Raw genomic sequence first — 25,115 nt, 5'->3', positions numbered from 1 at the left:
AATGTCTCATATACTAATTTAATTAAATGTGGATTCTATACATCTTCACAAGGTCTCAAGTGAAAGGAATGACGGCCGAGCCCATGCCCTCATCAGGCCTAGGGGCTGCGCTCGGGAAGGCACTGGAGCAGTGCCTATGGTGAGTGATCAGCTGGTCCCTGATGCTTGTTTCCTGGCTAAGCGGTATGGCAGAATGGTGCTTATATAACACAAGCACATGCAAGTCAAAGAAGCAAATCAGACTGTGCTCTGAGATATAACAAACTTCATATGTTTGCAGGCTGCGTAACTTAGAGAACAAACACCAAATTCCAATCTCGTAAGACTGGCAGTCAGTTATTTCTGAAGGCTACATTTGTAGTGTGATCAGAAGGTTTCAAATATTTCTTCACCCATTCATTTGGTACCTATGCACTAAAGGCTTATAATGTACCAGCTTTGAGAACATTTCTATGAAGCCTCCTCTGCCCCCACTGGTACACAATGATTTAAACCTGGTATTTAGGTATATATTCCTTCTGGCTAAAATGTCTTTCTCCCGCTGAAATGTCTTTCCTTGTCCTCTGTGATTACTTAAATCTTCTGACCCTTCAAATGCCAGCTCAGTTTCCACCTCTCCCATGAAGACCAATCTGATTACTATAGGGCACACTGAACTCTCCCTTCCCTACAGCAGTGGCGCTCATGGACAACTTCTGGTCTCACAATGGGTATCCTATCAACAATAGTGGACAGTTGATAAACAGTGTTGGTCTACTCTGATACTTGTACAGAACACGTCCTCCAGGGAAATAGAATGGCCTTAGCACCATTTCACTTTCCCAAGTCTTCCTGGGTTTATTTCTTCAGAAAATATGGAACCTAAGCAACAGAGTTGTGGTCTGTTTACTCTTTCTTCACCTTCTAAACTGAATCTGCAAAGGTGGAGATGGATAAAGGTTGGCCAGTCCCTTACTCGTTTTGGAAGCACCTGATCATCACTGCCATAGTCGAGAAAGAACATGTCTGCTGGGCACATTGCTGCTAATGTCAGCGCATACAAATGCATTAATCTGCTAGGGAAGGAGTCACAGTCACCTTTCAGCAAGATATCTAACAATTCTCAGTTCTAGATTTTCAGTTATTTTTTCTTCATCCCATAGAATCAGTTTTATGAATTCTTAGGAGAATATGAATTCCTATGGATGCCTATTCCTAACAGGAACTATATAGAAAATTTTAGGTTATGCTTCTTTGGTATCCCTCACAATGCTTGGGATGGAAGGGGCAGCTGGAATCAGTACATGCATAGTGAAGATATACTATATACCAGTCACTGAACTAGACACATAAAAAATAAAGTGTCCTGTTAATTGCTTGATAATTAAATAATTTTTCAACCATAAGAGATGTAAAGGGAAGGCTACTCTGATATTGGTAACTCAATTGATAGATGGGACACATAATCAAGAACCAGTTCAAGAATATGCAATCATCTAATTACATTATTTCTGCAAATATATTACATTGTGTGGCACTTTTTGAAGAGGATGGGCAGGTATAGGAGTTCATAATTACTCACATCTAATGCTGGTGTTGAAAGAAGAACGTGGGTTGATTGGGCTACATCAGCAGCATGTAGGCTGTTATGATATGCCACGTCAGAATGATAATGGTCTTCTAAAGTCATCATGTAGGTTACAAATGTATCTGAGGATATTTTGAATGTCTTTAGGAGGTCTCTTTCCTATATTGTAAAATGAATTAGAAAATAAATAAATGGATGTCCAAAAATGAAAAAAAAAGCTAAATCAGAAAAGTAAACTGGTATAGAAAAATAACCATAGTCATCCAATGGAATAACCAGCATTCCTTCCCGTGTACTCACCTGAAATATGGCATACATGATGCACGTTAAGGGCCTATTGTGTGAATATCCAGCCACATTGAAGATGTTAAGGCCCCATTTGTTCAGGTCTTCCAGCTCCTGTAAGAAAAATTAGAGGAATTTAAGAATAAGGACAGAGTTTTTTTGTTGTTTTCTGTTTGTCTTTGTTTTGTTTGTTTTAAGCATAACTCATTGTTTATATTTACTTTTTGGACAATGGCTGTCTATCTTTCGAGTGCCTATTTTGAGTCCTCTAGATGCATGAAAAAGTTAAAATGGAATGGCCTAGGACCGTGGTCGGCAAACTGTGGCTCGCGAGCCACATGCGGCTCTTTGGCCCCTTGAGTGTGGCTCTTCCACAAAATACCATGGCCTGGGTGAGTCTATTTTGAAGAAGTGGCATTAGAAGAAGTTTAAGTTTAAAAAATTTGGCTCTCAAAAGAAATTTCAATCGTTGTACTGTTGATATGTGGCTGTTGACTAATGAGTTTGCTGACCACTGGCCTAGGAGGTTGGGTATCCTCTTCATTCTAGTCCCAAGTTTCTATATATTGCATTTATAAATTTAGTTGCTGCAAGTGAATAGAGCTAGAAAATCATCTTAGGGCTATGCCTCTGTTCTTCGGTTATTCTCACTAAGGGCCATGTCAGAAAGACTCAGCTGCTAGAATGTGCATAAATCAACTCTAATTTAATGAAGAATGCCAGTCACATATTATATCCAACAGTTCCTAGGCCACAGATAAATCTGGAAGAAACATCATTTAGTCCTGTATTGTGGGATTATTATAAGACTAGAGGCCCGGTGCACGAAATTCGTGCACGGGGGGGGGGGGGGGGGGAAGAGGGGGTGTGTCCCTCAGCCCAGCCTGCACCCTCTCCAATCTGGGACCCCTCAAGGGATGTCCAACTGCCTGTTTAGGCCCGATCCAGGTAGGATTGGGCTTAAATGGGCAGTCGGACATCCCTCTCACAATCCAGGACTACTGGCTCCCAACTGCTCGCCTGCCTGCCTTCCTGATTGCCCTTAACTGCTTCTGCCTGCCAGCCTGATCACCTCCTAACAACTCCCCTGCCAGCCTGATTGATGCCTAACTGCTCCCCTACCAGCCTGATTGTCCCTAACTGCCATCCCTGGCAGGCCTGGTCACCCCTAACTGCCCTCCCCTGCAGGCCTGGTCCCCCCCAACTTCCCTCCTCTGCTGGCCTGGTCAGCCCTAACTGCCCTCCCCTGTGTGCTTGATCGCCCCCAACTGCCCTCCTTTGCAGGCCTGATCCCTCCCAACTGCCCTCCCCTGCTGGCCTGACTGCCCACAACTGCCCTCCCTTGCATACCTGGTCCCTCCCCTCCTGGCCATCTTGTGGCAGCCATCTTGTGTCCAAATGGGGTCAGTCATCTTTGACCACATGGGGCAGCCATCTTGTGTGATGGAGTGATGGTCAATTTGCATATTACTCTTTTATTAGATAGGATAGAGGCCTGGTGCATGGGTGGGGGCCAGCTGGTTTGCCCTGAAGGGTGTCCCGGATTAGGGTGGAGATTCCCTTGGAGCGTGGAGTGGCCTGGGTGAGGGGCCTGTGGTGGTTTGCAGGCTGGCCACGCCCCTGGCGACCCAAGTGGAGGCCCTGGTATCTGGGATTTATTTATCTTCTATAATTGAAACTTTGTAGCTTTGAGCGGAGCCAAGCCTCCTGCTCACTCTGTGGCTGCAGCCATTTTTGTTGGGATTTATTTATCTTCTATAATTGAAACTTTGTAGCCTTAAGCAGAGGCCAAGGAAGGCCAGGGCAGGCGGAAAGCTTGGCTTCATCCATTGCTGGGGAAACCCAAGCCTCCTGCTCTCTCTGTGGCCGCATCATCTTGGTTGGGTTAATTTGCATACTCGTTCCTGATTGGCTGGTGGGCGTGGCTTGTGGGTGTAGCGGAGGTATGGTCAATTTGCATATTACTCTTTTATTAGATAGGATTATCTGATTAAAGGAACAGTTTATTCCATTTTTAATTATTGTCTGGGGCGAAGGTTCTAGGCCAGCCGTGGGCAAACTACGGCCCGCGGGCCGGATCCAGCTGTTCTATCCGGTTCTCTTGCTCTCCCCTCCGCTCCTTTACTTTGAATTTATATTAGTTCACACAAACACTCCATCCATGCTTTTGTTCTGGCCCTCCGGTCCAGTTTAAGAACCCATTGTGGCCCTCGAGTCAAAAAGTTTGCCCACCCCTGTTCTAGGCTCTCCCTAGACAGGCTTGGCCCAATGTGTAACAGACGTTAGTCCAATGATACCTTTCAGAAGGCCTCACCGAATGTCCTTTTCCTCACAGTAAGCTCTTTCCATTTTCACAAGGCTCAGAGGACCTCAGCATTCTTCCTCACATAGCCTCTTAGCTCATATATAAACTCTTTCTGTGCCTTCCTCCACTACTGAGGTTTGGGTTCAAGAGTCAGTGCTGTCAATTTCTCTCATTTCCTTGCTAGCTCTGCCAACCAGCTCAGATTTTCCCATTGTTCCTTGGCATACAGTCCTCAAAATGTTCTCTGGGAAATTCACTCCTGCCCACTGGCCTCCCTGTGGATTCTTTTAGTGAACTTTCAGTAGGATTCTCATTCATGAGGAACTATCCATTTACAAATCCCATTTAAGCTTTAAAAAAAGGCCCCTTAATATAGAAAAAGAGTCTTTAATTAGGTGCTCATCAGTGGACAAGGAGGCCACCCAGCCTCCTTATCATACAATCCTATATAATAAAAGGCTAATATGCAAATCGACCAAACGGAGGAACGGCTGGTTGCTATGACGCACACTGACCACCAGGGGGCAGATGCTCAACACAGGAGCTGCCCCCTGGTGGTCAGTACACTCCCACAGGGGGAGTGCTGCTCAGCCAGAAGTGGGGCTCACGGCTGGCGAGCGCAGTGGCGGTGGTGGGAGCCTCTCCCACCTCTGCAGCAGCGCTAAAGATGTCCTCAGTGGGGAGTGGGCCTAAGCCGTCAGTCAGACATCCCCCTAGGGCTCCTGGACTGCAAGAGGGTGCAGGGCGGGCTGAAGGACCCCCCCCCCATGCACAAATTTCATGCACCAGGCCTCTCGTTTAATAATAAAGCAAAGGAGAACACTACTATTTCCTAGCAGGTAGTTTTAGGCTGCTATGAAGCAGACAGCTAGATGCACACACTCCCAGCACATACCCACCTTGGCTAGATGATCTTCATTTTCTGTGTTGACTCCAAAGCGTGAGATGCTTGTATTGTTTAAGCTTGAACTATGCATCAGTTTCTTCACTCCGCTTATCTGTGTCATGAGCTGCTGCTTTTTCTTTTTCTCTCTGTCCTTCTGGGTGGGAGATGGAATCTCCACATCATTCTGCTTGTCTGCAACAAAAGGATACGTTTTTCAGACTATGAGTGTCATTGAGACCACATTCCAATCAGATGTTTTTGTAATATGCAAAACAATTTCTAAGCATCTTATAAAGAACTGCCATGCATTATCTCACTTGATCTTCAGCACAATCCTGTGAAGTAGATGGGAAAAATATTTTGCTCCATTTTATTCCTGGGAGAACTGAGGCCCAGAGGAGCTAAATAAGTTGTCCAAGAATTGGCAGAGGAGAAACTTAATCTCAGCTCTTCTGTTTGCAGTCTAGTTTAGGAGAATTACACTTGTACATTTGCAAGGTGGGGTATCAATATTTATATGTGATTTTTTTTAAGTTAATAACTTATATATGTTTGTATAATAGAGAAGTTTCATGCTCCCAAGACCAGGTTACTAAAAACAGGCTTTATGTTCTGCTCATTTTATTATATGTGTATTAAATTTTAAATTAAAAGATTCATATAACTTTAGCTGGATATAACTTATAATTTTAGTTTAGATAAGTAGAATGTATGTGAGAGAAATAAATAGTTACTTCAAATAATTACTTTAAAGCCTTGGTTTATTACCATTTGAGGATTAGAGGAAGACCATAATTTCAGTTTTACTTTATGCCTTTGGTTTATTAGTTCTATTAAAATAATAATAAACACTGACTGTCATTTGTAACAGGCATTACATTGATTAAAATATTTATGCTTATTTAATATTTATGATCATCTCATTTAAACTTTTAAAAAATTCTGCTACAAAAGGTAACAGTAGAGCTAGAATTACTGAAAAAATCATGTTTAACTGCTTGTAGAAGCACTTTTCTCTATAGCATGTTATTAAAAATATCAGCAGTCAAATATTTCATTTCACTTATAGGGCGATGTATCTTGAATACTTCTGAAAAATGTATTAACTCTTTCAGGCCATAGGGATGCCTGGAAGTGGACTGAGCAATAATTTATTAAATAGCTTAACAGCTATTTCATTGAACTAAATGATACTTGTGATTGAAAGAGTTAATGCAGCTTTCAAAAGTTCCTGCATTTATCTCTGCTTTTTACAGTGAAAATAAGTACAAATACAGTTTCTCCATTTGAAAATGACATGTTTCCAGTTGGCATGCTGGGATCTAAACTATTTGCTTTCAGTTCTCACCGATGATAACATAGTCACATGTTCTCCCCAGAGACCTCTGCCTGCTCATGGGGCTCTGAGGACAACTCATCAAAGCAAAGCAAGCACAGGAAGACAGAAGCAACTGTCATGTACACCTCAGCACCCAGCTGTAGGGCTGGAGCAGGGGTGTTCCCTCTCCACAGCATCAGTAACGTCTCCAGGTGCCCACGAGCTCCTAGACTCATCAGCCTTACTAGGACTTTTGGTTGTGGAGGAATTTTACTGGTCATTTCTATGAGTTTAGGGGTTTCCAACCTGGTTTAGCATCAGAAGCATTCAGGAAACTTTAAAAAAACACAGATTTATGAGCCTCACCCAGTCCTCCCGAACCAGTGCTTTTTAAAAGCTTCCCAAGTGACTGTGATGGTCAGAGCCAAGTTTGGGAACCAATAATAATACCACATTCTGACTTTTCAGATGAAGTCAGCAACTTGCCCAAGCTCAAAGGGTGATTTATTCAACAGATATTTATTTTGCAATTACTGTGTTCCAGATACAGTGATTTAATAGCATAGAACCCAGGCCTTGAGATTCCTATAAAAAAAAAATCTCTTTCTGGTCTCACAATCTCTGGCATTAAAAATGACAGATTATGTTATTTTTGAAATTACTTTTCTCCCTGTCACTTCACTCCTAATAATTACTACTTTTGCGAAAAGGCAAGGTCACAATAGCCCATGCCTCTCCCAACCACCATCCTTCACCATTCTTCATTTCTGGCTGTTGGATTCTCCCATGCCAACACAGATATAAGACCCTCTAGTAGTGGGACTAGCAGCTTTCCCCCTTTGCTTAATTAAAGATCCCCTGCAGCAGTGAGTAATTGAGCTGAACCACCACTGCGTCTATGCAGAGAACATTACAATAAAGAAGAAAGCCATTATTCACACAGTGCCAACTGGGCATTCATGGGTGTTTCCCTAAGCAGGCATTGAAACAACTGGTAGGTTTCCCTATTCAGAATTTCCTCTCTTATATGCTTTTCCCTATTCTGAATTTCCTCTGTTAAATGCTTAGCCAGCACAATGTGGAAATAACCTGAAACACAGACTCAAAGAATCACAATAAACATTTAGTGAATTTACATTTATAGAATGGTCAGATTACAGTGGGGGAAATGGTGGACCCATATAAAACAAATAAACAACGACAACCACAAAAAAACACAGATGCAAAAAATGTCAAAATTTGGCTAATGGCTAACTGGAGGTGCTTTTCTTGCTAGATCACAGCATTTGATCGTGCAAAGTTCGTAAGTTATTTTCCTTGCACCTTGAAAATCCTGTGTTTAATTTTCGAGATAGTAAGCTGTTGATTTATAAGGATAGCTTTTCACTGTTCGTAAAAATATTAACTAAATTGTAAGACCACATCTAAGTATCTTGCTTTATCTATGCTCCCTCCCTGTGGGTCCTGCTTTATTTCTTTTTATTCCAGCAACCTGGAGCCCATAAAAGAGCATCAAGAAGTGCCTGCAGTGGTAAATGGTCTCCTGACTACATTTTGAATTATCTGGACACTACCCTGTTGATGGGAATATAACACAAGTCACAGATCCCTGGAGTAAGGGATTCCTTCCCTCTGATGACCCATTTTAATATTCAATGACTCTTACTGAAATATTGCTCTTCAAGTTTAGCTTAAATTGCTAAGGCCTACTCAGTTTGCTCTCACTGAGATGGTATCTTTGCTCTAACAAGACCTTTTTATATTACTGGAAACTGTTAATAAACCTTTTTATTTTTACGTCCAACAATCCTGATTTCTAAAGACTTTTCTCCAAAAGAATGAATATTGCTTGAATACCCTTAAATGTGATTTTCTTCCTTATGCTCTGAGTTCTGAATAGGCTTCTTTCCTAATTAAAGAAGTGATGGGACATTTAGGTCTAGGAGTCAAGAGAGTCAAGTTTTAGTTCTGACTTAGGAACATATTAGTCAAGTAATCTTGGTGGAATTATTTTGCTCTTCTAGGCCTCAGTTTTCTCTCCTGTAAAATGAGGGAATTGGATTACAAGGCCATTCAAGATCCTTGCAGATCTGACAGTTTGTGAAGAAGGCTTCACTCATGGTCCTCCAGGAGTATGCACTAAGCTCACAAACAGGCCTAAGGGCTCCTTGTCCTGCATTTGCGGTTTGGAAACAAACTTTGTTTGTTTGGTTACTTTTTAAGATCGTGAAATTGCAAATCTGCAGTTTATTGCAGAAAATTCAGGCTGCCAGGTACTTTTAGTAAGATGGATAAACTCCATCTATATCAGAGTCATAGAATGTTTAAGAGTTGGAAGGGCTCTGGGGTGGCAGCTGTTCCAACGCTCCCATTTTCCAGATGAGGCAACTGATGCATCCTATGTTTATATGATATTTTCTCCCTATATTTTCCCAAGAATATTTAACATTTTAATCTGTCTGTATAGTCTGTTTGAGTGGGTCTACCTCGTGCATGCACACATGCGCGCGCGCACACACACACACACACACACACACACACACACACACCCTCTCACACACACCACCCTCCTCATGCTGAGTCTGTAAGGACTGAGATCCTAACAACCTTCCTCAGCAACGTGTTCTTGGGAATTTAATTTTTGAAATAGTTAGAAGCCAAATGACTGGTTTTCTTCAAGAGATGTGCCTAAACAGCAAATGGAATGCTTGACAGAAAATTGACATTGGCTGCTCTTTAGATACAAAGTGTTGAAACCGAGGACTCATCTTTATTTTCTCTTCAGCCTTCTCACTTGGTATCAGCCTTTGATGACAAGAAGACATTAATTAGCATTCTAAAATATGCTTGTTGTCCTTGGCAAGTGGGTAGTGAAAGAAATGACAGTGACGAGGACTGCTTAGGTGCAGTCTTGGATGATGAGGGGCTCAGGGACTTCATGCAGCTTTTCTCTAGTCATGAGCATCTCTTAAGACAGAAGAGCCCTGATATTTTAGAAATGCAATGTCTATGAAAACAAACATGAATTCCTGCACGTATGGATTTTATCCTTCTCTCCCACAGTCATTAACCTATGAAATGTCCCTAAGACAGTTCCCAGTTAATGAAAAATAATTGGGTGATGCACAGAACGAAGTATACCACAAATGGACAGGGGAAGACACCTGGCTTCCAAGGAATAAAGGGGAGATGCTGGGGAATAAAAGAATTAGTATATGATGCTTTCTGTTCAATTAGATTCTAGCTACCCCTTGGAGTTCAGATGTCTGAAAAATTCTTTTCCTTTGTTCTCTGACAAAGGCCTGACACAACTGCAGCTGGGGAAGATCAGCTACTGCAGACACCCACACACTGGAAACAGCTGGAAAGGCACTTGCTAAGCGTCAGGTGCCCATCGGCTGCAGAGTAATTCCCTGAGCTTTGCACTAGGCTGCTCTAAGATTGATCTGCTGATAGCAGGAACTGCCCTGGTATTAGATAGGACTGGTTTTCTAAAATAAAAGCAGAAGAGGAATGTGTTTCCATAAGGCATCAAGGCAAATGCTCAGTGATTGAATTATGTGCAGAAAAGAAGGGAGGTGTGGTGTTCAGCTTTAAGAATGGGTCATTTCCCTGGGAAGTGGAGTTCTGGAGACAAGCATAATTCAGGGGTAACTGCAAGTCCACAGAATCAGGATCTAAATGCTACCCATTCACTTGGAAGTACAGATTTACAAATCCTACAGGCCTCATTATAGAAAAATAGCCCACATAAGTTCATTATACAATAGGATGGCTGTAAACATGAGATCAGCAATTCCTAGTAATCAAACAGGATGTTTGAAGTCATTAAGGAATCATTGATACAAACCTTTTCCGTGTCATGTGTTAAATACCAGCAATGTGACTACAGAGCATAATAGATAAAGCATCAGATTGGGGAGATAACAATGCTGCTTGCATGGGAACAAATCTGTCAGATATGAAGATTCTCTGCCCACCCCCCCCGCCCCCTTTTATCTTTAAGAAACACTTAGCAAAGCAATAGTCAAATTATTTCTAAAGCCTATCCTCTTGGGCCAAGTTACCATAGTTATTCGCCAAACATATTTCTTGCAAACCACCTGAGAGGAAACCTTTTGCTCAAAGTCCAGATATTGGAAGAATTTAAAGAATACCACATCCTGGAGTCAATGGAGTTGTCCTGAGAGTTTGGGTGGTGAACACCCTCACTCCTATCTCTTCAAAGGTTTTGGCAGAGATGGAAGCAGGTGGGTAGATAAGGGGTGATCTGAGGTCCATAAAAATATACTTAGCCCATCATAACTTCTGTCTTTGATGGATATTTTTACTTGTTTTCCTTTTTTGCAACATCTTCCTGCTCATTTTTTTCTCCTTAAAGGCTGTCCTTAGTTCTTATTTTAAATGGATTTGTTTTTCTATGGCTTTACTTCATTTAAATCTCACATAGGGATGTTCATGCAGAGATTAATACTGAAAAAATCTCAGTTATGAAAGAGGTTTCCAGTTAGCATCTTACCTAAGAAAGTATTTGAAATGTATTCAGACACCTGGTTCCCTGATCGGCTCATTTCTGAGAGGTGTGTCAGCTCCCGGTTCAGCATCCTTTTGAACTGTGTATGAAGAACAAAAATGTATTAACCACCTAAAAACTAACAAATGATCACTTTACATGTTTACAACTTTGCTGTCTAAGAACCAAGCGTTTGGATAAGCAAATACCATGATATAAATGATGCTGTTTCTACGAAATACAACACCCCTTTAATACTAAATTATTCCAAGGGCACCCCAGGAAAAAGAGGTTTTCTTAAGATTTCTTAGAATTAATATTTTATTTCTTTTGAAGATGCAAACATAGGAAAAAGAATCTTAATAGAGGTCAAGATAATTTCACTTGAAAATGTAAGACTATTTTAAAATACATTTACTGAAAATCAACTCTAAAATACAAATTAATAACCTGTATAGTGGGAGGAGATTATATGTAAAAAGTTTAAGGGAAAACAAAGTGAGGGAAGCATCCTTTAAAAATAGTGTTGAGTAAAAAGGATAAGATAAAAAGACAGCCCAGTTTATTTTAATACAATGTCATTTAACATGCCCTCATTTCAAAATTTCCTACTTTACAGTAAACATACAGATATAAATGTTTCAAATTCTACAAAAAACACAGAACAGAATCAGATGGACCCACCTTGATGTAACCCCAAGATACAGATAACAAATAGTTTGCCTCAGGCATTTTGGAATGCTCTCCTTTCCACAATCCACAGATCCCTTTGAAAGAATTCACAATTCTGAGAGAGCAATCAGGAAAGCCTTGCACATTCGGTGCTAAAATAATCAAAACTTATAAAAGACAAAGCCTCCAAAACTTAAGGCATTTCCTAATCCAAATAAAGCCCATCTTCGCACTCCATTCTAGCAAAAAGCCTGTGCTTCTAGCTTCTTTTCTGGCAGAGAGAGGAATGAAATCAGGAATTGCAGGAACAAGAGCCTGTCCGAGTGGATTCAGCTGGCTGGTATGCAGCCCTTATAAATTATGAATAGTCCTAGTGGCCGAAAGGGTTTCCACCCTCGCTTAGTCCTGCTCAGCTGAACTCTGCAAGGAAGGAGCAATTCTTCTTTCCTGAGGGGTTGCCAGCCTGGGAAACACAGCCATCTTTTTAAAAGGAGAAGATTAAAATGGAGGAAGCCCCATGAATATTTAAGTAAATCTGAAGTTGGTACCCTCCCCCATTTCAACTGGGTGTTCTTAACCCTCTCTCCTCTGCAGAGACCAACACTCTGCACACACAGCCTCTGCACAGAGCTCAGCCACTCTTAGCATTTCACAGTGATGGTGATTAAATTACTTTCTGAGCATTTAAATAAAAAACGAAAGGGATTGAGACTATGGCTATTTTCAGACAAGACTTTAGTTCTACAAAAATAATTTTTTAAAAAACTATTTTTTTTGGAGGAGTTTTTTGCTCACCAACAGTGTGCCAATGCATTTAGCCTTCTTTTACAATGACACACCTGGGAAAGAATTATTACCTTTTATAAGTACTTCATATGCAGAAGGCAGTTTTCTGCACTCCATCAGCTCGTTAATATACGTATTGGATGGCATTCAACAAATTAAGCACATTTACCGTTTGATCTAGGATCTAGAGTGTGTTCAGAAATACAAGGTATTATTTGCTGCATGAATGGAGAGTGATTTGTAGTTCTAAATGACTATGCTTTCCTGGTATTGCAGTGTTACATCTTCTAATTCATGTTAGAAATATTTAGGAGTTAAATTTATTTCTGTTTAATTTTAGCAAGCTAAGGCATGTTGAGAAAGTCTTTCCTTTCCCGTAGGCATTTCCCCACCCCCTCCTCGTCAGTGCTAGAGAACAGGCAAGAGGATCTAAGACTAGTCCTACTGTAGTGGGATTCCCTACCCAGGGCCATCCTACTCCCTGCCTTCTTCTCTCTGTCACCCCATCCTGGAACTCCCAGGAGTTCACGTACAACACATTAAAGGAGTAAAGCACCATGGCAACAGCCCCCCCCCGCCCCCCCCCCCCCTGCTGCCCCAACACACACACAATTGGTCCTCTTTCCTGCGAGGCATTCCCCTTTCAAATGAGCATCCTGCACTGACAATGGCTTCACTTCAAGCATCTGAGCCCCATCATGCCACTGCCTGTGCCCAGGAGACCAGGCCCTTTGAGGCGAAGCCAATGCCAGTCAGTGTTGCTGCCCGCTGGCCGGCCGCACTGTGCACTGTTCTCAAGGAGGCACAGGCGTCGCCTCTGGGCAGCCCTGCTTGCGTACATGTGTTTCCCCGCGAGACAATATGGCAGTAACAGTAACCGGGGATCGCTGAAGCAATGCCCTCAGCTTCTGTGTTTTACTAACTGAAACTTTATGCCATTTTGAATTCCAGGTGACTGCCGTAAGTTCCAAGTTCTTTGGTTTTTAAGATGTAATCAAATAACTGGCATCTCATTTTCAGTTCCCAAAAGACAGGCACTTACACCAAAGACTTAGAAGCTGGAAAAGATGGGTTTCTCTGCTCTGTCTGATCAGCTGAATTTTGCAAAGAAGCAAGCTTTACTTGGAACATTGTAAAAAAAAAAAATCGTGTAAAAAGCACAAAGACAGATGATTTTTTAAAAAACCAAGTCTCTGTGGTAGTCGTAGCCAAATGTAACATTCAAGGAATCATCCTCATTTTGGTTCCTTTGGTCTCTGCAATATTTAGAAATATTTTTTTGGAGTCAATCAGGTTTGTTCTATTGTAATCATACCATTTTATCATGTATTTGCTAAATATTTATTAAACTCCTAATATGTGCCAGGCAAAGAAAGACTGAAGATATAGCAGTGAAAAACAAAAACCTTTTCATGCTTCTAATGAACTTACATCCTAGCAGAAATAGTCAGCTATATCAGAGCATGTTCGTTACCCACAACAGTTAAGAGTCTGGAGAGAGTTGGGCAAGTTCTTTATCAGTGGTACTGGCCCCTGAGCTCAGAATATAGGAGCAGGTAGAAATTCAATTATAAAAAACCAGGAAGGGAAAGACTCTTCTTACTTTCTTTCTATCACCGCCCATTGTCCCAGAACCCTGTGGCATACACTGCCAATCCATCCCAATGCGGGAGCAGGGAAGTGGCTCTCAGTTACAGGGCTGAAACAAACCGAACTCCTCACCTTTCCCACATCGCTTACAGAAGGGGCCAGGACTCCTGTAAGCAGTTAACAGATGAATATCACCTTCTCATGCCTAAAATAGTTCTGCCAGCCTTTTGCTGGAGGCATGGAAATGCCACCAAAACACAAGTCATCTTAAGGCAACAGTAAAACACACATAATGAAGTACGCAAATGGCGGTCACTCAGTGTCAGAACCCGACCCAGTCCTTTAAATGTTACGTAGCAACAGCCGTTGGTTTTCCTCCTCCGTCAGGGAGGGCGCAACCACACTGACTAAGGCAATCATTGCTCTCATCAAAAAGTAGTTATGAAGGGCCCGCTTATGCTGTGCTCTGCACACACAGAGGAAGGCAGACAGGGCCTCTGAGGAGCAGACAGGGGGGACCTTTTAGATTCTAGTAACGTAGAGTCCAGTTAGCGTGATCAGCGCTGGCCTGGGAGAAGAGACACATCAAGGGATGGAGCAGATCTGAATTGTGTTTGAGGTGAAGGCTGAGGAGACAGTTGGGGCATCCCGCTTTGTTGGGTTTTCAGTGTCTGACTCCCATATGGGAGTTGCTTCTATTGAGCAGTGACATGCCAGACGAATCTAGCCTGCCATTCTCAGTTCTCTGTAACAGTCTTGTGAAGTGACTTCACCTCTCCAACACGAAAGGGGAGTGAGGTCTGATTTTCAGATCTCAGCCTCCCAGCCTGAGCCTGTCATGACTCCGTGGTGAGTGTGTGGCAGCCTCCTACAGTCTGGACACGTTCATTCCCAGCAACCAGTATTTCCCAGAAAGCAAAACTCTCTCAACACGACTGAGAAAAACAACCCAAGTCAGAAATGCCTCAGTCCCTAAGAATAAGTCTCCAACAAAGGAAGAAAAGGGTTTATCATCCTCCCAGAGGTTTATACTCAGTTTAAAAAGGAAGGTAAGATAGCTCTGGAGGGAACTCGTGGCTCAAGAGTTACAAAACTGACAAGACACAGCCATTATTACTTTACCCAAGGCCACAGAGAAAGCCACAAACAGGAGCGCACTGTGCCAAAGATAAAGGTGTCTCTACTACCTGATAGATACAGATTCTATTTTTCAGTTAAGAATCTGCCTTCACAAGAACACCCTGTGAGGGCCTCCCTAGAAATAATGTCCCCAGAGGTAATGGCTGAAGCCCCTTTTCAACACAAAGCCGTTTGTGAATGATCCCTTAGTCACACAAATTCCTCCTATGCTTCCGTAAGCTTACGTCCGACACTAGATTCTTGAGCACTGCAGAAAGTGCAGTTATTTTTTGAAAAAAAGAAAACTATATTATCTACATAAATGATTTAATACAGGGTGTCCCAAAAGTGTATAGGCACACTTTGAATAATTATAAAGGCACTGTTTATTAAAATACATTTCATTTTCAAAATTGAGCTATCAGCTGTTAAAGTGTGTATACATCTTTTGGGACACCCTATATTGTTTGCCTAGAATACATCTTTTCTATAAAATCGTGTGAGTGTGTTTTTTTAAGGCACTACCTTTAATAGTGGGAAGTTATTTAAAATATCTGGAGTAACAAAAGCTAAAACTCAGTTACACTTGATATAAACATTTTGTTTATGGCTTCACTTTCTCCTTAGCTTCAATACTATATGCAAAGATTTTTTTTTCCTGAAGCACATTCTTCTAAAGTGATGGAACACTTCATCATTTTCTATATTTCTCATCAGACGACAAGTTTGAGCTTTGCTCAAAGATCCACAGGCCAGCTAGTAACTCTCTTGGTAATAAGTTAAATTAATCACATAGGATGGGTGGACTAAAAATGATCTCAGAAAGTCATTCTAGTCCTAAATCTTGATGTTTGTATGTTTCTAAGAGTAAAAAATATCCAGGAGAGTAATAACACAAGGGGCTAGTATCAAGCACATGAAAAAGCTACTTTTAAGACTAATCTGGGTTTGTCAGAGGATCCCCTAGAAATCACTTAGGAGTGAGTCCTGATTAAATATATTCTTCTGCCTGATCAAAGGCTAGATAAAGCAAGCACTTTCCTCTCCCAGATAACCTCATGATGAAAACGGTAAGTGAACACTGTGCCAATGAAAAAAAAAAAAGTTGTCAGAGAGAGAGGAAGACAGCCCCAATAGTCACCCTTGTGGGTGGCCGTCTACGCAGGGGCCCATCTGTGAGACAGGCGCCGTATTGTGTGGGGTCTTCCTGTTTTTGCAGTATGAAACAACTGCCCAAGTCATTAAAGTCACAATGACTTTGTTAGGGGCTGCATTTTGACTCATATTTTACACTTTGTTAGTCATAACTTCATAAGCATTCTCGGGCATCAGGAAAGTGACGGGGCTGGGCATTCCTCCTGAAGTCGCAGAACGCAGGTGGTGGCAGAAGGGAGTTGGAACTGCAGTGGCACCGTTTAGTGGGAAATGGAAGGATAGTTTGGCACTAACCAGATGTGTGATCTTGGATCAGATGAATTAACTTCTTGGGGCTCAGTATTTTTTAGGTTGTGGGCTCAATTTCCTTAGTTATAAAATGGCTAATTTCTAAGGTTACTTCCGATTTTTTAAAAAAGTTGCTTCTTCCATACATGGGAAGAAATGAATGAGGACACAAGGAAATGAAAGACTCTAATTTCTAAACATCTACACTTTTCTTTGCAAAATCTGATTTAAACAACTAAAATAGGGATATAATGTACTTTCTCTAAAGCCTTTTATCAAACTCACAATTTCCACAATTCTTTTTTTTTTAAAAGATTTTTTTTATTGATTGCAGAGAGGGAGAGAAAGAGATAAAAACATCAATGATGAGAGAAAATCATTGATCGGTTGCTTTCTGCACGCCCCCTACTGAGGATCGAGCCCGCAACCCAGCATGTGTCCTGACTGGGAATTGAACCGTGACCTCCTGGTTCATAAGTCGACGCTCAACCACTGAGCCACACTGGCTGGGCTCCACAATTCTAAACATTTCAGATTATCTGACAACCTGAGTCTTATCCTTTGTCTCCTTTTTGTCTTTCCCTATAAACTCTGTCATCTGTTTGAAATGTGATGTCTAGTTTCTTTAACGAAATGTTTGTCTTATTTGAGAAGTAAATGGAATTGAAAGGAGTGAGTTTGTAACAGGGTTAAGAAAGGAATAACATGCCATTGCCCATTAGCATCTACTTTACTAGAGACTCTTGTTCCATGATGGGCCACCCTAGCAAACAAGTTCTACTGTATTAACATCTGGAGCAAACCAACTCCCTCGTACACCAGGAAATACAGTTAGGTCATTCTACCTGTCCATCTGCCAAATAAGAAAAAAGCTCATCTAAACATATTAGAATTAGCCCTGCCCTAACCGGTTTGGCTCAATGGATAGAGCATCGGCCTGTGGACTCAAGGGTCCCAGGTTCAATTCCCGTCAAGGGCATGTACCTTGGTTGCGGGCACATCCCCAGTAGGGGATGTGCAGGAGGCAGCTGATTGATGTTTCTCTCTTGATGTTTCTAACTCTCCCTCTCCCTTCCTCTCTGTAAAAAAATCAATAAAATATATTTTTAAAAATAAACATATTAGAGTTGAATGATTCTCTTAACTTCCCAGTGATATGGCAATCCACAATAAGTAAGAATATAAGGAAAAACAAGCTCGAACATCTCTACCATACTTCTGCAACAAAAACTGGCACTTATGGTGAAGCTAAACTAGAATAAATCCCATTAGCTGGTTAGAGGACAAGTATCTGCTCAAGTGACATTTTAAAAGTCAAAGTAGGGACAAACCATGAGTGCTTTCATACAGAGAACTGAAAAAAAAATCAAAAAAATTTAAATACAACTGCTCTACAACTTGAGCCTAGGTCTTGAACAGCCCTCAAAATTATGGGGTGTTTCTTCTTTGCTATATATTCTCTTTGCTGCTGTCCATTTTTCTTGGAGTTTCTGAAAACTAAGAGGAAATATGGCACACAAAATATTGGGACATTAAAAAATTGTCCTTTCCTAGACTCAAAGTAATTCCTATAAGAATGTTTAGAGAAATGTCTCAGACCTAACATTCCCCAATCTTTAAAAGTTGCTGCAGTGACACAATTAAATAGACAAAAGATACTATAACTATTTATAGTCAAAGACATATTTTCACTATGCAATTTTAACTATACGTATATACATATGTACTCACATACTATATTTATAAAGTATATGTAGGGTGTCCCCCCAAAATATACACAAACACTTTGAATAATTATAAAGGCAGTGTTTATCAAAATATATTTCATTTTCAAAATTGAGCTATTAGCTGTTAAAGTGTATATACATTTTTTGGGACACCCTATATATAATTGTATATGTTTCCACATATATAGGGTTGCCAACTTTAGTAACTAAAAATTTAGGATACCCAGTTAAATTTAAAGAAACAAAAAAATGTTTCTTTTTAGTAAAAATATATCCCAGATATTACACATTCCAAATATCCTATAGAGAGATTAGATTTCAGTCATATACTCATAATGTCCCGGGTTTAGGGGCCCTGTATATTTTTATATAATTTGAAACGTTCAAACCTATTATTTTTGACAGAGGCCTTTCTTTCTGGTGAGAAATACAATAAATAAGACCTGCAACTGTTACTGGAGCTTCACAATTTTATTTTATGTCCTCGACTCCTCCCCTTTAATCTGGCTCTTAATAGAGATAAACAAACAATGAAAAAGTATTCCGAAGGGTTTGCAATGCTGGTCTGGTAATTAACTCCAGGAGAGGCCTTTTTTCAACAGATGACAAAATCATTGTAGCAACTGAGAAAAATCAAGGAGTTAAGGTACACTCTTAGTTATTCTTTTCTTTTTCTATTTACTGTTCTACAACTTTTTCTGTGCATAATGGCTAATCATTAACCTCAAACTTCTAAAGCCAGTTCTAAGGCCATGGGATGTTAATGTGACTCCAGAGCAGATGGCTAAGATCGTTGGAACCATTTCACATCCAGAAGTTCTACAACGTATTATATTTTTAAAATAAGAACTCTTACCATGGATCAGACCTGTGGACTGTCCAGTCTAGTGTCCTCTCATGACTGGTGGAAAACAAGACCTATGCTTCAGGACCTTCACATCTGACTTGAAAGCAATGATGCAGAACAGGGAAATCACCCCCTGTCACTTTCCTTTCATAACCCCATAAAGTATTGATCATGATTGTCTTTGAGAACTGGTTTCCAATTTTATTCTGTAAGATCACCTGGGTTGTTTAAAATCCTGCACTAAGTATTGCTTTACTAAAATTTCCAATACTTTTTGCAGTGACAAATATCTACCATAGCATGTTTTAAAATGATTACTTCACCTCTTTAAACACATCATGTGGCATGTATTGTGTTAAATATTAATTATATTGATTTCAGCTAGGAACTTGCACATACCTCTGAGATAAAAGATAATGGGATGCTTCAAAACCTGTCATGGAAATTTCTACTTCTGGATTAGCAGCCTCCCACGGGGAGGCCAGCCCCTTGGTCTGGAAATTTTCAAGATCAACTCTGGGACCATCAAATAAATAAGGGGAAAACCTGGGCTACCCAGACATATCCTTTCCTTCCCTAAAAGCCAATATCTGTTTGGGTTTTTGGTAATCCCTATACTAGGACACGTACTTGCAAATTGAGAAGACTCTGCTGTAGGTTGGAGATTTGAAAATAATTTTAAACCATAAAGGATAAAAACAGTAGTCTTAAGCAATTTTATCATTAAAAAAAGATAATTATACTTGTTTTGCATTTTGTTTTCCCTATAATTAGCTACCATAATTTAGAAGAGTTGGATGGATGCTTTGCACAACAATGCACCCCAAGATGTATAGGTTTGTTGTTTATGGAAGGCTTATAAAAGTAGTTTCAGAGTAGGAAGCATAGGTCATACATAACTAGAGGGGTTTCCAGTTACAAGCTGACCTTACCAGGAGGGTCTAACTGCATTAAGAAGACTCTAAGAACAGACCCAACAACATTCCTGCATGACACAGGATCAGCTGAACATCCAATGGGCTCTGGAAATAAAATCCTGTACTATCACTTATTCTGAGAAATTCAGCAAGTTGTTCAGTTTCTTGGAGATTAAGTTTTCCATCATTAAAATGGAAGGTTAGAAATAATGTATTTAAAGTGATTGGCAAGGTCTCTGAGACCATTGTAGGACTGTAGTTTGTTCTACAGGATTTGTATTTGAGGCTGAGTTTTGTTTCTGAATTTTAAAAGAATATGAGCTCATGGTACCTTCTTCACTTGGGTTTGCATTTGGGTGGAGGTTTCGGTTGGCTCTTAGGCACCTAAACTCTTTTCTTCTCGTTGTTGACAACAGCTTGTATAATTAACTACAGAATTCCCACAATATGCTGCTGCAGGTATGATGCAGTGTTATATCATATAGATTACATGACCCAGGAGTTACTCATAGAAGTGCTGGCTCGCTGTTTGACATTTAGATTATTCACCAGTGTAAGGAGTGTAAACCAGAATTGCCAGAAAGATAGATCAAGCCTGTCAAATGAAACCATAACTCCAAATGGCCTTGTATTGAAGCCATATCATTTTTTAAAAGCCTATTTGGAGATAACCCTATCTATTCATGATTCCATGACTTAGCTAATTTCCCCAAATTAAAAGACCTTAGAACTCTTTATGTATTAACCGAAGCTCATGAATAGCCACAAATTGCCTGACATAAGGATAATTGCTCTAACTATGCATTTTGCTCAGATTTCCATAGTTGAGGTCAATCCAGTAACATATCTAAAGTAATTGAATATGTGGCTGGGATAGGGGTGAGAGGAGTAACAGCAATTTGTCTGGAATGAAATATATAACCAAACAATGGCAGAATGACTAAGCTTTATTCTCCAGACACAACAGATACGGAGTGTGGCTGAGTTTCAGACATGTGTTCATAAATACCCCTTCCAGCTGAGTATGCAGTGGCTATTGCCAGTTTCTGAAGGGCTCAGATGCTTGTCCAAAGGATGCAGACTTTTCAAGAGAAAGGTAAGCCGAATACCCTAATGCCAAACCAAACAACTAAAATGTGCTTCGCAGTTCTGCTCACATGAGAAGAGCATTTGTCCGTGTTGACTTTGTTCTCTGTTATTTGTGTTTGAATTTTGGAGAAGTCTCAGGGAGCAAGACCTCACTGCTTTGAAGAGCAACTGTGAAAAAAGTGAGGGTAGGGGGGTTTCTCATTCAACCTAACAAGTATTTAATTGGATGCCTACCAGGTGTCTAGAGCTACTCTAAATGCTACAACTCTAAGAGTGAACAAGGTAGCCCTAACCAGTTTGGCTCAGTGGATAGAGCATCGGCCTGCGGACTGAAGGGTCCCAGGTTCGATTGCAGCCAAGGGCATGTACCTTGGTTGCAAGCACATCCCCAGTAGGAGGTGTGCAGGAGGCAGCTGATCGATGTTTCTCTCCCATTGATGTTTCTAATTCTCTATCCCTCTCCCTTTCTCTCTGTAAAAAATCAATAAAATGCTATTTAAAAATTAAAAAAAAAAAGAGTGAACAAGGTAAATACAATTCATGTCCCCAGTAAACTTACAGTCTAAGGGAGTAAAACCTAAGTTCTATAACAAAACCCAAAAACTATAAACTGTGATAGCAAATTGCAAAACAAACAAGTTACTGAGTTAGTATAATTAGAGAAGCGATAACATCTAAACTGAGGTCTGGAAAATAAGAAGGAGCTTTGGCTGAGCTTCAGCTTTTAAGCTCTAAGATTATATGTTAGCAAGTCATATAATAAATGCCCCTGTGAATTTACCTTTAATTTTTAAATCATTTGACTTTGGAGCAAAGGGAATGAGATTTGATTCTAAGCATCTCCATTTAGTAGCTGAAGAGTTTGGACAAATGTAGTTATCTCTCTTGTATCCTGGTTTCACACTGAAAATGAGGCTCTCATACTTTCCCCAAGGTGAGCATCCTACGAGATAACATAGGTGAAAGCCTATGTAGACAGGAAAGGGCTCTTCGGACGTGTTTCTGTAGATGCTACTTTGGATCTCGCAATGCAAAAATAACAAACTTTTATACACTTAAAGAGAAGCGCTCTTTACTTAACGCTCTATTCTGGCACCACAGGAAGCTCTGAGAGCAAATAAGCTTTAAGTGAAGAAATGGGCCTTAAAAACCCCTACATTGCTCCATAGCTAATGTTCCCTCGGGCAGAATCCAAGTTCTTAGGGGAATGCAGCCCTGGATCATGAAAAGCAGTGATCAAAAAAGTAAAATAGCCCTGGCTGGTTTGGTCAGTGGATGGAGCGTCAGCCTGCGGACTGAAGGGTCCCGGGTTTTATTCCAGTCAAGGGCACATGCCTGGGTTGTGGGCTTGGTCCCCAGTGGGGGGCATGCAGGAGGCGACTGATCCATGGTTCTCTCCCATCATTAATGTTTCTATCTCTCTCCCTCTCTCTTCCTCTCTGATATCAATAAAAATATTTTAAGGAAAAAAAAAGAAAAAATCTCCTGAATTATTCCTAATACTTCCTCCTTTATTAAAAAAACAAAAATCAAAAAACCTCATATTGTATTCATTTTAACCCAATGCATTTATTTATTTATTTTAAAGAGCAAGAATCCATTGCTGTTTAGGAGTTTATGCTTGTGATTGCTTATTTTTGGCAAGGTTCTCCTATTTTAGGATTTACTTAGAGCCCTGAAGGGCATTTTTTGAAAAGCAAATATGACCTTTCTCAGTTTGAAAATTTTAGGATGCCAGAAATATAATACAGCATTGGACAATGGCATTATCTTAAGACTTTAAACATACAAAAGAAGAATATTCATAAAAGATCATTTTAAAATACTGAAATAAAAGAAATAAATTCTCTGAAATTAAACTATACCAATTTAAAAATGTTTAAAGAATATACTGGTCAATCTTGATGAGATATTATCAGAAGCTTCCATGCAATGGGTAAGAAATATGCAAATAAATTTTGTGCAATCAGATCCTGCGTGTGTTAAAATACAGCAGTGAAAAATTCAGTGGCGGCTTACTCTGTCAAGAGCATAAATAAGGTACTAGATCTGGCCAAGAAAAACATACCCATTGCATAAATAAATGCAGATATATTGAAATCATTCTGACTCAGTTACAGATTAGAGTCAGCAGTAGCAATATCAATGGATTGGAGCTGAGACAGGAGGGCACTGTACCCTTTCAGCTTGGTAGATAGGCAGCATTCTGTCCGGTTAAATTGACCCTCCTGGGCTATGAGTGTGATATTTAGAGCAAGAGTTGTAATCTATTTCATTAGAGACCCATCAGAAGGTCTTTAGCTTCTCACATTCAAATGTTCTCACATGCAACATTATACTGAAATATCATCATCATTGAATGATCTAAGCATAGCCCATGAATTTAATTTTTTTGAAAATGCTAAAAAATTCTTTTCTTTAATATGAATAAAATCATTAACCATCTTAGCATTGTTCAAAAAAGAAAGAAAAGGTTAATTATCAAAAGTCCCTATGTCGCCGAAACCGGTTTGGCTCAGTGGATAGAGCGTCAGCCTGCGGACTGAAGGGTCCCAGGTTCGATTCCAGTTAAGGGCATGTACCTTGGTTGCGGGCACATCCCTAGTGGGAGGTGTGCAGGAGGCAGCTGATTGATGTTTCTCTCTCATCGATGTTTCTAGCTCTCTATCCCTCTCCCTTCCTCTCTGTAAAATATCAATAAAAATATATTTAAAAAAAAAAAAGTCCCCATGTCAACAAACTTCTATTTATTTAGTTAGTTAGTTACTTTAAATTGATTTTTAGAGAGGGAGAGGGTAGAGAAATAGAAACATCAATGAAAGAAACATCCTCGATTGGCTACCTCCTGCTGGAGATTGAGCCTGCAATCTGGGCATGTGCCCTGACTGGGAATCAAGCTGTGACCTCTTATTTCTAGGTTGATGCCCAACCATTGAGGCACACCAGCCAGGCAATAAATAGCTTAAATGACCAAATCAAGTAGAATTACAGAGCTTTTTAAAATAAAATAAACCCCAAATCAACTACCACCGACTGAAAAAAGTCTTCAATTGCTTTACACTTTTCTCCTTACAGTTAAAAATATATAGAACTGTGCCTCCTTGGTATTGTTTAGCCTTACTTCTGTAAACATGGAGTCTTAAAAATTCAAAACAAGTTCAGACCTCAAGAGCTTGCAATCTATAGCAGATATAATTAAAACCCCAGATACTAAAATGTTAGCTATGATATCAAGTAAGATAGGTAAGACAGTGGTCTATGAAAATCTGATCAAAGCCAGAGCATTTAAGGCAGAGTTGGGGGTGGGGGTGGAGGTGGGGGAAAGAAAGTCAACAAGTAGCATACTAGGAATAGGTTCATAGTATATGGGCTGCTGATGTGTTTGAGGCAAAGAGACGTTTTCTAGGAAATGGAAAATCAAGACAGGGGTAAAAGCCTATATTTCTTGATTCTCAAGTTATAATAAATTTCTTACTTATAGTATTAAATGCTTTCAGTAGATCTTCTGACATCATGGATAGAAATGGAGTTGGAAGTCCACTGTTTCAGGAGCTACTAAAATGTTCATCTATTTTTTTAAAAACTATCAGTTCTTTGTCTTATATTCAAATGATTATCTTAGCTGTTAAATTATCCCTTTCCCCCATGAATCTCCATTTACATATTTTAGTGTTTTAATTCAAGTCTTCTATATCTTACTTATTCTAATAGCCAGAACACTAAGCTTTCTTACCCACCCCAAATTAAAAATTTTCTATTCACTTTCAAGTGAAATTTTATCTCACTTGTTCTACTTAGTAATACAAGTAATAATTAGAAATGGGTAGATATCAAAAGATCAAAAGTAAAACTCTCAAGCATATCTTAGGCATGGAATAATTTCTCTTATCCTATCTAATAAAAGAGTAATATGCAAATTAGCCATCACTCAGCTACACCCACAAGCCACGCCCACCAGCCAATCAGGAGCGAGTATGCAAATTAACCCAACCAAGATGGCTGCGGCCTCGGAGATAGCAGGAGGCTTGGATTTCCCTGGCAATGGAGGAAG

The 25,115-nt window shown here is 40.2% G+C and overlaps 1 protein-coding gene across 6 annotated transcripts in view; it reads right to left on the bottom strand.

Moving 5' to 3' along the window:
- PDE4B (phosphodiesterase 4B) overlaps window positions 1-25,115 on the bottom strand; it is a 555,855-nt gene that overhangs the window by 7,886 nt on the left and 522,854 nt on the right. For 5 of the 6 annotated variants that reach the window (XM_080658071.1, XM_080658069.1, XM_080658070.1 and 2 more), the window contains 4 exons: window positions 10,881-10,974; window positions 5,057-5,235; window positions 1,868-1,966; window positions 1,562-1,726 (listed from right to left, as the gene is read on the bottom strand). In XM_080658071.1, the coding sequence (XP_080514197.1) occupies window positions 1,562-1,726; window positions 1,868-1,966; window positions 5,057-5,235; window positions 10,881-10,974 (537 nt within the window). Of the gene's footprint in view, window positions 1-1,561; window positions 1,727-1,867; window positions 1,967-5,056; window positions 5,236-10,880; window positions 10,975-11,558; window positions 11,913-25,115 lie in introns of those variants that run through there. The other variant, XM_080658074.1, reaches the window with a different exon arrangement.

This window comes from Plecotus auritus, assembly GCF_963455305.1.
Source record: "Plecotus auritus genome assembly, chromosome: 2".
NCBI lineage: Eukaryota > Metazoa > Chordata > Mammalia > Chiroptera > Vespertilionidae > Plecotus > Plecotus auritus.
The sequence above is the reverse complement of the archived record's forward strand: the minus strand, read 5'-3'. Positions and strand labels throughout refer to the sequence as shown.